At 42.6% G+C, this 15506-nt stretch overlaps 1 protein-coding gene and 2 long non-coding RNA genes across 4 annotated transcripts in view; 1 reads left to right on the top strand and 2 right to left on the bottom strand.

Annotated features, from left to right (window-relative positions):
* wwox (WW domain containing oxidoreductase) overlaps positions 1–15506 on the top strand; it is a 130998-nt gene that overhangs the window by 31805 nt on the left and 83687 nt on the right. For both annotated transcript variants that reach the window (XM_068313191.1, XM_068313192.1), the window contains exons 6-8: positions 4820–4908; positions 9239–9424; positions 12514–12778. In XM_068313191.1, coding sequence (XP_068169292.1) covers positions 4820–4908; positions 9239–9424; positions 12514–12778 — 540 coding nt within the window. The remainder of the gene's footprint in view (positions 1–4819; positions 4909–9238; positions 9425–12513; positions 12779–15506) is intronic.
* On the bottom strand, positions 8393–9381 carry LOC137594019 (uncharacterized). Its single transcript, XR_011035201.1, has 3 exons — positions 9213–9381; positions 8809–8918; positions 8393–8700 (listed from the first exon to the last, which is right to left on the bottom strand). It is a non-coding gene; the product is annotated as an uncharacterized lncRNA (long non-coding RNA).
* On the bottom strand, positions 9432–12953 carry LOC137594020 (uncharacterized). Its single transcript, XR_011035202.1, has 3 exons — positions 12865–12953; positions 12524–12775; positions 9432–10916 (listed from the first exon to the last, which is right to left on the bottom strand). It is a non-coding gene; the product is annotated as an uncharacterized lncRNA (long non-coding RNA).

Below are 15506 nucleotides of genomic sequence, written 5' to 3'. Positions count from 1 at the left end.
AGGGGAGCTGGAGTGGCGAAGGGGGCAGCATGGGGTGAGAGAAGATGGAAACAAGGGTTAAAGTGTGAGAGGGGAGAGGGATGGGGGGAGGGGATCAGATTGAGCCTAGTGCATTAAGACAGTGTATTATTTGGCGGTTCCACTTGCTTGAGTCCATTAGGGGTGGCTCCTATGCTATTAAAGAGGTCAGAGTGTGTGCGGGTACGCCTGCATGTGTGTGTGTTTTAAGAGTTAGAAAGAGTGGTCCAGTGTCCTATTGAACAGAACGGGGCTCCCCCCGTCTCTAATACCTCTTCATTTTATTGGATTGGATGGCCCCAGTTATAATTATATTAGAGCTCTCCCCCCTCCATCCTCACTCTGCCTCCATGTCATTCCCCACAACACGTGGAAAACACCAGGATCGCCTGCAGAGGCCGACTTCCTGCTCTCACCCGGGCCAAGATGCTCTCTTCCTCTTCGTCTTTCGTTCCCTACTCCCTCCTTCCTCCTGGTGAAAGTCATGAAGGTCGTCGTCATGTTACAGACAGCTGTTCTCTTGGGTTGATGGCTGGAAGTGAGGGCGAGAAAGGTGAGAGGTGGCGGCGGGCGTTGGAGGGCGGAGGGATCTGATGTCCGTGTTATCGCGGTGACCTTGCTGATTCCTCCCCCCTGATCCCGTCGCTCTCAGGCAGATGTGCGTCGATGACGACGGACATGTGGTTGTAGCTGTTTATGTTTTCAAGCTGTGAGAATCTTATTTGCATGTGTGTTTCATTCATAATCAGCCCATAGCCTTTAGGAGGTGCAATAGGTTGTGTGTAGCTGGGGTGGGGGGGTGAGCTCTGTCACCCCGAGCTGAGCTCTATGGTGTTGCACACTCAGCGATTACTCCAGAGTTAACCAGAGAGGCTTCGCTGCCTCTCACTTTTCCTTCGCCCTTGAAGAGACCAGGAGTTGTCAGGGTCCTCATAAAAACCCTAAACGATTGTGTCTGTGCGTTCTTTCTCTCTTTTTCTACCCCTTTTTTCCTTCTTCTCCTTCCAAAACCTGGCCATCTGTCTAATTGTTCACCTCCATCGCTTTAATGCTTTTTACATGCTTTCCCCCCCACCCCTCTTTCCAGGCAATAAACTTTATTTTCTTCGCAAGACTTCAATCTGTGGGGGGAAGGGGAGGCAGGCAGGCTGCTCACCTTCTCCCTGCTGGATTTGCTCCAGTGCCCCCCCCCCCCCCTTGAACCCCTCCTGTCGTCGCTTTGGTCTCCCATTACTCCAGCTCTCCTTCCATTCCCCCAACTGTCTCTAGAGGGGGGCGGGGGGGGGGATTTGTGTTCGTCGAGCTGACACCTCCACTCGTCTCCTCTGCTGCCCACACCCGCATGTAGGGCGACCCTGTGGAGGAGGCCTCATCCTGACCCGTTAATGATCACGCCGAGCGCTGCGCCGTCTTTCTTCTTCTCCTGTTGAAACTCTAAATTAGAGAAAACCAATCACATAAAGTTTTGTAATTAATGCATTTCTTCCAAACTTATAAGAGTACAGTGGTACCTCTACTGATGAAGTTAATTGGTTCTGGAAGAAATTACGTAAGTAGAAAATTTCGTAAGTAGAGACACGTTTTCCATGCAAATGCCCTGATCTGTTCCAAGCCACCCAAAATTCCGACATAGATGCTTTATAAAGCATAAAAATGCATCAAAACATGGAACAAATACATGTTATGATTAGATTATTACACAATAAATGAGAGTTGTGCATAATGTAAAAAACAAAGAATAAATAATAAAAATGATGGCCATTTACCTTTTAACTGCTGTCCTCATTGCTTTTTGCCCTCTTTGGTTCATGCGCTCCTATCTCACGATGCCCAACAACAGAGTGAATTCCAGTCCTCCTTTTGAACTTCTCCAACCACCCATGCAATGCCTTAAACTCCTTAAACTTCTTTTTGTTTTAATAACGTGGTGATTGTAAATGCATTACGGCCATATTCTTTGGCGAGATCAACCAAACACATCCCTTTCTCATGCTCTTCTATTATCTCTTGCTTTGTTTGTACGGACAAAAAAACTATTTTCTTCGTCTTTTCTTTTCCTCTCCGTCACTTTCTTGGGGTCCATAGCGAATACTCAAAAAGTTAATATATTTACGTAAAACTATCAGAACATGTCATGGGTCGAGGGCCGAATGACGAGGACGCTGCATAGACACCTATCTAGCTACACACAGAGGTCCCTCTTAGCCAATGGGATGCCAGGAAGATGCTAGGTAATAGCCAATGGCAGAGCAGCTATAAGAATGTTGCGTTCAAGAACCTTTGGGAGCTGTGAGTAGCAGTCCATACTGTATTTTTACCTTTCATAACTCGAAATTTCTTTCGTAACTAGAGGCAATATTTCCCTGTTGAAGCGTTTCGTAAGTAGAAAGTTTTGTATGTAGAGACATTCGTAAGTAGAGGTACCACTGTACCAGATATTTCTCTTTTTTTCCCCATCTGGCATCTTTTTGCTTTACCTGCACTTCCGCGCATGTGTGCCCAGGTAAAGTGTCAAGGAGTGTGAATGCTGCACACACACGTCATTAAATTAGACAGTTTTCTCCTCTCACCTGTGATTACTGCTGTGTGCAGATCATATAAGCAGGTACCCTATAATCATATCTATAATAGCTATAATCAACCTTTAATGCTTTGTAATATTATCCATATAATGGTATAGAGTAGCATCAAGAGAATAATTCAGGCATAGATAATGGTGCAATAGCATGGTTTTACCCTTGAGTCACAACACGGAATTGTGTGTGTGTGTGTGTGTGTGTGTGTGCGTGCGTGCGTGCGTGCGTGTGTGTGCGTGTGTTTGTGTGTGTGTGTTTATACATGTATAATATGCCCCGGGGCTGTTGAGGTGAAATTCCTCAAGAATCACGTTCCATCCCTTTCTTGTTGTGCTTGTGCTCATTGCTCCATGGAGCATCCTCAGCTCTACAAGCAGAGGGAGAGATGGTCCCGCATGATGCCCACAGACCGGAGATCACATCAGTGAAAACGGCTGATAGGGGAGCAGCAGCAGTGGTATTGGTAGTGGTGGTGGTGGTGGCGGTGCACGCTCTTCTGTGATGTAATAGGAGCTGATGCTCCTCAGGGACGGCGGGCAGGATGAAGGGGAGTGGTAGAATCTAGAATACTTGGTGCTACTGAGTCCGGAGTCTCCCTGGGAGTCCTGGCAGCAATATCTCACTCCTTTTCCCTCTCTCTAATGAGGAATGAGTCTAAAGGGCTGTTAGCCTGAACGGAAGCACACTGCAACTTGGTTGGTGCTGCACACATACAAGGTCCTGTGTTAGCTCCTATGTTAGGGAGACGGAACCTGTTGAGAAAACCTGCACTGATAAAGATATAGAGAAAGGCAAGATGGGGGGACAATCTGCTTTGGCACGCTTTGGTTGTATGGTGTTATTTAACAGATCTGCTCTTTTAGGCCTGCTTGCTGTTGCTGAGGCCTTTGCCCTGCAGCAGAGTGCTACAGTCAGACGAGGATGATGATGACTATTTAGGCGATCATCCTCAGTGTGTAAATTCAGCTATGCATTCACTTCTACAGTCATTTATCTTTCTCCTTTCCTCTCCTATCATCTCCCTGTCGTCCAACATATGGTGTATGATCACACACACGCACACACACACGCATACGCACACGCACGCACGCACGCACACACTCACAAGCACACACACACACACACACACACACACACACACACACACACACACACACACACACACACACACACACACACACACACACACACACACACACAATGAAGCAAGTAGTCAAATACTAAATAGTTCTTTAAAAGTGTGTAGGAAAGATTTGTGACCACAAGTCAGCACCATTAAAAATTTTTTTTGCATTCTGAATTAAAGAAATACAGTCATATTCTAGTAAGCTGTATTTATATATCACAGAAATCACAAAAGAAAAGATCTTAAGAAGCGCCAAAAAGGAGCAATCCTCTGACTTATTGTTACTATGCACATCACCTTAGATCCTTAATGTCTTACTGCAGATACTGATTTTTGTTCCCATGACTATTAAACTGTGGAGGGTTCACAGCAGATTTACATCTGAAACTTGTCAAGAGAAACTCTGTCAGCAATAGTTTTTGCAATTTTTTACTGTTACTGCATTTAATATTTGTAATTGTGATATTTTGAATTTTGTGCTCCTTTTATTTTTTGACCGTATTCTGTTCTCTCGGCTCATGAAAAGAGTGGAGGATATATAATATTCTGATGAACTTGTTACCTCCTGTATTTTTTCATCCATGTCTATTTATTTGTTAGTCAGCAGGATTCGATCTAGTGAATGGATTTCCAGGAAACTTAGTGTGAGAAGGAATCAGAACAAACCCTAAATTCATCCTGAGTTCATCCTGAGAAAGGCATGGAGGCAGGATAATTTTTTCACTTTCTTCCACGTTGTACTTTTCAAGATCTTATATAATTTCTCAAGGTACAATGCATGGGCCTTGATAAAACAAGTGCAACATTTGTAGGGCGTTGGTGTCTGTGAGTCTGTGGAATTTGATATGAATCCCAGCAAAACTCCCAATCCAGCAGTTCTCAGTATGTTTTCAGAGGGTGCTGCTGCATATTAAACATTGAGGTCACAGAGCAATTGTGGGTAAGGCCTTATGAATTGAAATATATCACCCTTGACTTTTTTTTTTGGTTATTAACACGATGACATTGGTCTCAATAATTGCAATTTGCAAATGTTACTAGAAACCAGTTTCCTTTACTGTAGCTGTTTATATCATAACATATGTTTCTGTCTCTGCAGCATAAAGCGAGGGTGGAAGCCATGATGTGTGACCTGGCCTCTCTCCGTAGTGTCAGGGAGTTTGCCGACTCTTACAAAGCCAAGAAACTGTGAGTATATATTTGCTGGTCTCCCCATTTTCTAATAGTTTCTGTCATTTTTCAAATTGCTTAGATTGTTGCAGGAAACAAGATGACATTTAAAACCGTCCGACGTGTCTGTCTCACACATATTCTGAGTGCATCGCAATGAGTTTCCCCTCCTGACCAAACAATCAAGGTCAGAAACTAATGTTTTGGATCAGTTTTAGTCTAAAAGACCATAATATAGTGTCCATAGTAAAGGGGTGGTGCCAGAGATGGTCTTAAAATGGTTCATGAATTAAAAGTACAGCAGTGTGCCCACAAAGACAACAAATCAACTGTCAGGATTTCTTTCATTCTTCTGACTCAGGAAGGCAGAAAGAAAAGCAAACATCGGAATAAAGCAGTAAAAAATAAAATCAATGTGCACCAAACTGGGTCTGTCATTCATGCCAGTCACTGTTTTCATCACTATTACTTCCCATACACACCATACTCAAAGGATGTACAAACTGTTCCCGATGGACGCCATATGGACACAGCCCCTGGAGTGAGGCTAGTGTGTGTGTGTGTGTGTGTGTGTGTGTGTGTGTGTGTGTGTGTGTGTGTGTGTGTGTGTGTGTGTGTGTGTGTGTGTGTGTGTGTGTGTGTGTGTGTGTGTGTGTGTGTGTGTGTGTGTGTGTGTGTGTGTGTGTGTGTGTGTGTGTGTGTGTGTGTGTGTGTGTGTGTTGATTTGCTTGACATTGGTGGAACAACACCACCAGACTTAATGGTAGTTATTTTGTAGCGGTCAGCTGTTACAGCGTTTGTTTTGCTTCCTGTGGTTGGCTGTATACTTGCTATTTTGGGGTCATTTATTCTGTCATCCATACTGCTCATCCTCCCGCAGGTCTCTCGGCGAGGGAGGTTAGTGTGTGTCTGTCTGGGTGTGGGTGTGGGTTTGGGTGTCGGGGGAGCTCCTAGGGGAGAGGCAGGGCACTCATTGCCCGTAGCAGCCCTGGGGCGGGGTAAGGCCATCCAGGACACATGTCTTGGGTTGCAGCCAAACCTCACCATGTGTCTTATCGCTCTTATCTTATCCATCCCACCCACGCTCATGTATGTTTCCCTCCCTGTATACTGTCCCCAGTATTACTGTTTGTTTTTTTGTGTGTGTGTGTTTTTGCATATTGGGATCTATTTATCTACCTCGCTCGTTTGCCTCTGATTTTGTCTCTCAGTCTTTTCCTGTGTGTATCACTCTCACTCTCTCTACCTCAGTATTTTGGCAAGGTTGTATTTCTTCATTAGCTGTGCTGTTGGGGGGGAAGAGAGGGGGAGTCCCAGGGGATGTCAGAGTACATTAATTCTCATCAGAAGGCAAACAGAGCAGAGTGGAGGCTGGGAGCTCTGAGCTGTGAATGGCACTGGGCAGCTGTCTGAGTCTACCACCACTCTATTACTGCACGTATGTCTTCAGGCGTAACACACACAAGAGCGCACAGACATACAACATATATGCACGTGCGTGCATGCACCAACTTTACACAGATAATTTTGCGTGCAGCTGCGTACACACGCTGTTCTGTAAACACGTGGAGACAAACAGATACACACACACCCATTCGCACACGCACAATAATGCTCCTGCAGCGTGTCATTGACAGGTGAAATGTAATCGAGTCTTTCTCTTTTCCTTCTCTCGTTTCTCACTCCCTTGCTTTTAAGTGCTTTAGTCAGTGGCTTTCACGCTGCTTTGTGTTCCATTGACCCCGATTCTGCTTTAATTGCCTGTCCTTTGAAATGAAATTACCTGGATATTGATATTGTTGAATGCGGTGCAATTTCATCAGGACATAATTGATTGAGGACAGCATTGACAGAATGGCCCTAATGTAATTTCTACTGAATGGTCTGTAATTAACACATGCAATTTCTTTTCACCTGCGTTTTTTTTTTTATTCCTAAAAGCATTTATCCTGTTGTAATTTCAAGCATATTGTGTGTAATTAGTGATTTGTGTTGAGTGAGACAAATCACATTAGTGTGATTGCGTGCATTTTCGTTATTGGGACTGCAGCACTGGTGGATTGTTGTGTGTTTTTACACACCTTACAGGTGTAGACTTCTGTTGTGTGAATCAATTCAGAAAATGTCTGTCAAAAGATTTCTCCTGTGGAGGTGAACTTTATTTGGTCAGAGTTTTAAGTTAAGATACTGAAGATTCAGTCTCTCCAATAATAACAATATGTTGCTCATACATTAATAACAAATTAAAAATTTATCACACACCAACTCACCAATCGTATAAATTCGCACATGTTGGAAACATCTTCGAGCCAGTTCTTCAAGTATTGAACTGCAGTGTGTCTGGAGAGGTATTGTGGTCAGATGTCCAGATATAGAATTTTATTGGCATTTCAGACATACAGGTGTGGACATGGACTGACTAATGAATTGTATTATGTGCATGTTCAACGGATATCTCCTATTTGCTGGGCTGGGCATGGATTGATCTGACTGGTGCACAAATATCTCTGTACCAATGCCAGTTGCCAATAAAGTGCAATGTTAATGACCAATAGTCTGAGCCCAGCACACACAGGCAATCTCTTCATGCTGGCCCCCATTATCATAGAGGTCAGGGGTCATACCCAGGGGGGTTATTTAAAGTAAATATATAAACTGATGTCTCCCTGTTTGGTAGTTAACACCCTCGTTTGTCCAGCGCTGAGATTGCACAGTGCACACCGTGTTGTGTGAAGTCTTAATGTGGAAAGAGGGAATGTGGTACGTGGCAATAGGCCTATTAAAGACATTCATTAGACCTGCGCTTATGAGAGAGGGACTAACTGGTGGGCAGTAGAATTAACAGGCCTTTTACATTACGAGCAGACTCACCAGAGGCCCGTCTGAGCTGCGTGGGGGAAATAGCTTGACCGGCTGCCGAAAAGTTGTTTATTGGAGTTTTCTATCACAATTTTGTGATATACTGATTTTTTTTTTCTTCAAATTTTAGAGATTAACATCAAGAAATAGCGCTGACATGACTTATATGTTTTGAAGCATACCTGAAGAGTCTATTTCAGGCATTCAAGATGCAGTTTTAGAGAAAGGTTGAGTGTTGGGTCAAGAGTTCATGACTGTGGCTGTACAACTGTACAACCTCTAGTCGGTACACCAGTGATTAAGATAACATGATTGTCTTGTGTAGCACAATCGAACTGTACTTCATTCACTGTGCTAGGAGATTACTGAACAAAAAAACCTCTGGCGTTTTAACGTCTTGGTGATTTTTTTCTCCTCTATCTTATTTCTTATTTTGAGGTCATAAAAGGTCAGTTTTCTGGACTTCTTTACCTTTTCTTTGTAGCACGAGTGAAAATTACAACACCTCTCTGCTGGCATGTGCTGGGTTGATAATGCTGAGGTCGGCATTGTTTAAGTTGACTTGTGACTAGGTTTGTGCTCTTTAATGAACCGTGTGTATTCGGAGGCCTGAAGGTGATCGTACAGTACACTCCTATGTAATAGCATGGGATGGCTCATTATAGAAAGGCATAACAATTCACACATTAATTTTCCAGCATCCAGTTTTTAATTAATCCAGTAGGCAGTCTTAAACACAGGGTACACAAATTGCCTTCGGCCTCATAATTAATTCTAATGGAAGAAATTAAAAATTGGTGGGGTGTGTTTGGATTGTTCGACTGTGTTACTGTGGTTTCGAGCTCGCTGGAGCGACGCTGTCACCGACAAGGATCTCTCGCTGCCCTGACCAATCCAGCAGTCTCCACTCTCTGGCATGTGAGCAGGGAGTGTTACTCGCCCACGTAATGTCTGCAAGGATAAAAACAAGAAATAGGTCTGTGTGCGGAAGCTTTTTTTTTTTTTTTTTTAAAGAACCGTGAATTAAGTCATTTTTCCATGTCTATATATTCCTCTGACCTGTACGATTGTGTTCAGTTCTTCTCTGTTCCAATGGTGTTGGTGGCTTTGGTTCATCAGAAGACGTACATGGAGCCAGAAACAATGCCTTTCCATCTCCAGTGTTGAAACTGTTTGAGATTATCATTGTCAATCTGCAGTACCAGTTGAGTCATGGGGAGTTGTCCTGGAAATCACTGCATCATATCACCATTACTGATGTCTCCTGAGGCCCCTGTAGACTTCCACTTACTGGAATGAGACACTTTACTTTCCCTTCTTTTACTTTTCATGACATCCTGTTTCTTTTCCTCTCCCTCCACATGTCTCCCCTTGCCCCATCTTCAGCCTTACATGTTATGAACATTTCTTCTACAGCTGATGTTCCTTTTGTGTTTTCATTTTTATTCAATAGACAATCAAACCTTTTTGTTTTTTGTCCTCTTCTTAGGCCTATACACATTCTGATATGCAATGCAGCAGTTTGCACCCAGCCCTGGAGTTTGACAGAGGATGGCCTTGAGTCCACCTTCCAGATCTGCCATCTCGGCCACTTCCTCCTCGTCCAGGAGCTTCAGGACGTGTTGCGTCGCTCAGCCCCCGCTCGTGTTGTGGTGGTGTCCTCAGAGAACCACAGGTAAAGACAATTAAAATAAATTAACCCTGATTCCAACGCATTAAATGTTTCTTATTTCTGCACTTTTACTTCTCTTTATTATTAAATGAATGAAAAGCATGATGTTTTGCATTCTTTATTTTTTCAAATAATTTTGAAGACAGCACTCGCAGAAATCAAACCTAAGCCGATGCAGCTCACATTACCTGGCATGTAATTGTATTTAAAAGCAATCTCCTTGATGTGATTGAAGTTATTCAAGAAATAAAAAAATTTCTTCATGCTTTACTGGATCAGATGATACGTAATGTGAACCAGAGCTTACATGATTGTCTTTGAGAAATCTCAATGCAAGCGTTGTTATATTACCCTTGATGTCAGGAGCATATAACTTTTAATTTCCCCTTCTCTTTCATTGTGATCATTTAAAAAAGTCTAAATGCAGATTATTTTCCATATCGCAACCACAATCTCATTGTTCCTTGGGTCATAAAAAATGTCTTGAGTGTTTGTAATTTTTTAAGTTGCCCATCACAGATTGACTTATAAATGGAAGCAACAACATAACTGATGTGGTGGAAGTAGTATTGTTCAATGTGAAGAAAAAAAAATCTATATTATCTTATATATTTTAAATCCTACTTTCATTAGTTGATGTATAGTTTCGTGATAGAATTTTTCTTGTAAACAAACACAACCTAAGTCCTGTTAACACAACGTTGATGCTGAAACTAAGACTTTTTTCTTTTTAAAAAATATTTGCGTTCACATGATATCGATTTTGAAAGTATTTTTGTGCGCAACATGTAAAAAGTGAAAGCCTTTAACTGCAACAGAACCACTTTTATTTAACATGGGTAAAAACGCAATGATGCAAATTCCAAGGTGTTGTTGCCTAATCCTTATGTACATAAATCCTTATGTACATAAATACCTGGCCACTCTTCAGCTCTAGTTGTTCCATTCCAGCTGCTTCACTGGCCACTTTTTCTCCAGAACTGGATAGATCAGTCTTCATGTATATTGTCAGACATGACAGCCTCACTCACTGAAAACTCATTTCCCTGCAAACGCTGTCACTATGAATTAAACGTATCATCAACATGATGGATGGACTTCTCAGCTAAATTTACTTTGATCAAGTATCTGCTCCTTTCTGTCTGACCCCCTGACTCAGCCTTTCTCCTGTCTCCCCCCCACCTCAGTCATTGCTTTTCAAGTCTTATCTTTTTTGTCAAGTGACTCCACTCTATAGGCATCTGTTTTTCCTGTCATACAGTAGACAAGCATGATGTCTTGCAATGAGACCGAGCCCAGAGCCATGTGTTTCAGAATCAGTGACTGAGGGTGTATTTCTGTGTGTGTGTGTGTGTGTGTGTGTGTGTGTGTGTGTGTGTGTGTGTGTGTGTGTGTGTGTGTGTGTGCGTGTGCGTGTGCGTGTGCGACATTGATCCTGGCTTCAGTCAGTCAGACGGCCAAAGCGGAGTGATTGATTGGAGCTCGGCAGAGTGACCTGAGACAAACAGAACATACGCAGAGTTATTCTAGCAAATCAAACAGTGGTGCTATTACACAGCTCCTCATATGAGTTCTACTGTACAGACGGCCACGCGTGAAAGAGCAGGAGGAGCGGAGGGGAAGGCTTGACACTCAGATTCACTTGGGGTCGCGCCGCTTTTACATGCTGCAGGAAAAGTAAGTGGAAAAAGAGTGCAGGAACAGCATGTGTCATTCAGGGAGTATTGACAATGTTTGATTGATGTAACACTTGCCTACACACTCAAAAATAGTGACTTTGAGTTTGGGTTGTGTAAAAGCGGCCATACAGTTTTATATAGGTACTGCAAGGGAAAGAATGGTAGAATGTTCAGGTGTCCTCTTCACTCTTTGCCCCACAGCTCGGTCTCTTTTTTCCCTCTTTTTGCCAATACATACTCTCACCTTCCCTTCTCTCCTCCACAGGCAGCAGCTACTTTAACCCCTTCAAAGGGGGCTTAGGCCTGACCAGAGAGAGTCAGTTACACACTGACAGACTGGGGGAGGGGGGAAAGGAATGGAAATAGACAATATCTCATATTACATCTTCCATACTGTCCACCTCATTCCAGACCTATATTACATCCATTGAAGTCGCTCCCTTTTTTGTTTGAGTTATTTTCACTTTCAGCTGATTTCCCATTTATTCACTTAGCCTCCCCTCACAAGCAGCATGTGACCCCTGACCTCGCAGCATATTGTAGTCCCTAAGCCTCTTGTCCTAAGGTAAAGCGTTGACCTATAAGGGACAGAGGTGGGGGAGATGGATGCAGGGCTAATGGCTGGACACTTTATCAGTTTCCACCACGGGGGCTTACTGTGGAATTGGCCCGGTACAGGTTTACTTTTCCCTTGTGCTGCAATGGATGTGGTCAAACAAGGTGAGATATTATCCTTAATGAAATTACCTCCAACAGATCTAAGATATGGCTTCAGCTTTGTGCTGCTACGTACAGATTAGGTAAATAGTTTAACTTTTTTATTCAAGTCTGTGTCCATAATCTGCCAGTAATTTTAGGTACGCACAATGTGAGTCTAATGTGAAGATATTTCGTAAAAAGAAAAAAAACAACAACTTTGATGCTCAGGCAGTTGATTTATCAGCCTCTACTTGCTAAAGTAGTTATGAAGTTGCGTCTCATGAAATGAAAAGCCTGCAGATGTTGTAATTTAGCCGAGCTAGGATGTTGCAGAAGGTGACAGTAAACAAGCGGCAGCGAGCTTGTAAAATCACAACAAGGAAACCAGGTGACATTTTGATTGGTTGGTTTCTAATGACTGGATTAATATGTAGGATGTGTTCCACTAGTTTCTCCCTCTCTCTCACACAGGCCTCACAAGGACTGTAGTTTTGTGAAGTTACTGTGCCACTGCATAATAACACAACGATCTGTGTAATGTTTAAGAGGCCTTGTCAAACATCTGGAGTTTAACAGCTCTGTCGCAGGCAATTAAAGAACATCATGTCAGATCTTTGATTTGCATGCAGCGAGCAGCACACATCTGCCCGTACAAAGCAAGCACAGGTTCACATTCAGGGCTCTAACTGCTCTTGATCTTCGATTGTGTTTCAGGTTTACAAACCTGTTAGACTCGTGTCACAAAGTGGATTTGGCGCTGCTGTCACCTGCCAAGAGCGAGTACTGGTCCATGCTGGCTTACAATCGAGCTAAACTCTGCAACATCCTCTTCAGTAATGAGCTCCACCGCCGCCTCTCACCCCACGGTGTCACTTCCAACGCACTGCATCCTGGGAACCTGGTCTACACCTCCATTCACAAGAGCTGGTGGCTGATGACCTTTCTGTTCACACTGGCAAGACCTTTCACCAAGTCACTGGTAAGTGAAAAACAAGTTTGAATGAAGCGACGTGTGAGATGAGCGAACAAATAACAAATAACAAATAATAATATAACCTGACTGACAGGCACCAGAAAAGCTACCACTGCTGTCGGCTCACACTTAGTCACTTCTCATTTGACCATAAGTAGCTCTGTAGAATTTGAAGTGTTGCTTACACAACCAACAGTATATATTTGTCTTGGTTTGTCCCCGGAAAAAAGGGAGAGGAAAAGGAAAGGAGTCTGGGTTTCACAGATACAGAGATACTCTGTGGTTTCTTTCTCTCTTCCTCTCACCACTGTTTATTTAACTTTGAGAGGCGGTTCCTCTATCCTCCCTCAAGGGTAGCCCATATTCTAGATCCTGTGTACTGCAAGTGTGAGGTTACAGTAAATATACTGTATAAAGGCAGTCTATACTCCAGAGTATGGAAACATTAAGCTCCATGTCAAACATTTTTAACCATACCTACTATTTTTGAGTGTTCTGGTCATATTACAAGGGCAGACACTAAAGATATGTTCTCACAGGCTGTCTGCAAGAGACAGGAGACCAGGTGCTGTGCCAGAGGCTCCTGTGGTTTTTAATCTGTGAAGAAGTGTAATTTTGAAGCAACAATAAAACCAGGTCCACACAGGGATTCAACATTGTCAGTGTGTATTGGTAACTGTCTGGAATGCCATTCTCTGGTGGCGTAGATCAGAAGCTGTGTTTTTGGTTGTGCTAAACTTCATTAAACCAGCTCAAACCTTATAAAACTAAAATGAAGTCAAGTTTTCAAATATTTTTTAAATAAATATTTTTTGGAGTGTAGATCTTCTTTTGAAATAATATATTTAGCTTTGATATACTATTGCAGAAAACGCATGAATAAAATGTAAATATCCATGGCATCAATTTATCAACCCAAAGAATCCCGCAAGCACCTTTTACTGTTTTTATTGGTTTATATTTACTGATATTTATAAGTAAATTTCACAGTTGTGTTTAAAGTAAATTTTAACTTTCCGTTTTTTTTGTTTCCTATATCGAGTAATTGTTTTTTTTTCCCTGCAATGTTTTCCTCAGATTTGATTAGAATAACCTCTACTCATTATCAGTTTTTTAATGTGTATGTCCTGAATGGTTCTTTACAGTGTTCATCTTTTTGCAGTCTCATATACATGACCTGTAAACACTACAGTTATGTTGTGGGTGTCTTTTAAAGCTGGGCAATGCAGCCCTGGGATGCAGCGCTGCATCTACTTTCAAAATGTTGTTAAAATTGGCCATTTTGTCAATTTTGCCAGTGAAATGTGTCCTAAATTTCCTAATGCTTTTGATGCTGAAGGGATATTTCATCTACTGTAGCCATTGATGTCAAAGGTATTCAATTAGACCACACTATATAATATAATAATATAGCATATACACGTTTCTGTATAGGCAGTAACCTCTACAATGTGGCTCTTACAACTGTTGAGTGCAGGAGGATCACAATAAATCCCTGTGTGGAAGTGTTGGTGCTACATGTGTGTCCATAAGGTGATGTTAGATGCCTGAGGTTAACGTCTCCACACACTCTGGACAGGTACAATAATATCCAACACTGTGATATATTGTAGTCAAAGTTGTGTCCTCTGCTCTGCAAGACTTTTCAAACGATAGCATCACTCTTCCCTTTAGGCGTCATCGTCTCCTAATATATGCTTTAGTTTGAGTATTACATATTTCCATTAGCTGCTGTTCATACTTTAGTGTTTGCACTGAAGGGTAAATGTGATCCGTTGAAAGGCAGTGTACTGGAGTTTTAGTGAAGCGTCATTCTGATCCATCACGTTTGACAGACGCAAGGCCTCAGGCTGTCATTCTTCTCTCCTCCTGCTGACATATGATGAGAGATGAGAGGAGCTGCTCCTCAGCAGCTTTCACAAAAACGCTAAGACGAACATTTCCGCAATTTGACCGTCACTAAACGCTGTTTTTCACCCGCCCTCTTTATCTTTGATAACATCTTTCTAAAGTCGTTTTCATAACTTACCGTCTTGTATCGATCTTTTAAGTCTGGTCTTAGGCCGACAACGATTTGCTAATCGTACCTTTTAATCAGATGATTTGGGAGCGCGTGTGAGGCTGGATGCCGCCTGTGTGTTCCTCACGTGTCGAAAGGGAAGAGCCTAAATGTTTCGGATGCGAGCACACAGATACAATTAGCAGAGCCGTTTCTCTCCTGTGAAGAGCAAATGGCTTTGCTCCACATGGTTAATTAAACGTGGTGTAGATGTTAGTAAATATTAAAGGACAAAGGTAGAGCTACTAATTAAATTCTGATGTGCTGACACAGCGTTTATCCAAAACCCATGTCTGATAAAGGCCACATGCAGACTCACACTGATATGGAGGCACACCCTTAAGCTGAGCATTTGCTCTTATTTAAATCAGAGGTTGATAAGGCCCCTGAAAGTGTATCCTCTTTAAAACCCCACTCGTCACTCCTTCTGCCCCCACATTAAGGGCTTAATAAAACAGTGATATTATTTCAGTTATTGGTTGCAGGGATATGAAGATGCTATCGCTTTAATTGCTTGCGTACGCTTGCGGGATCCGTGGAGATTGTTCTGGGATGCAAACACAAGCAGAATGTGGACTCCAAAAAACAATCACAAAGCCCCCCGTGTGTGTTCTTGTGCAAATAACCAGCCTCTCATTTAAAACACAGGTTTGATTTATAGCAGCTCAGGTTGAC

Source organism: Antennarius striatus, chromosome 4, assembly GCF_040054535.1.
Source record: "Antennarius striatus isolate MH-2024 chromosome 4, ASM4005453v1, whole genome shotgun sequence".
Lineage (NCBI taxonomy): Eukaryota > Metazoa > Chordata > Actinopteri > Lophiiformes > Antennariidae > Antennarius > Antennarius striatus.
This window is presented reverse-complemented; position numbering and strand designations above follow the sequence as displayed.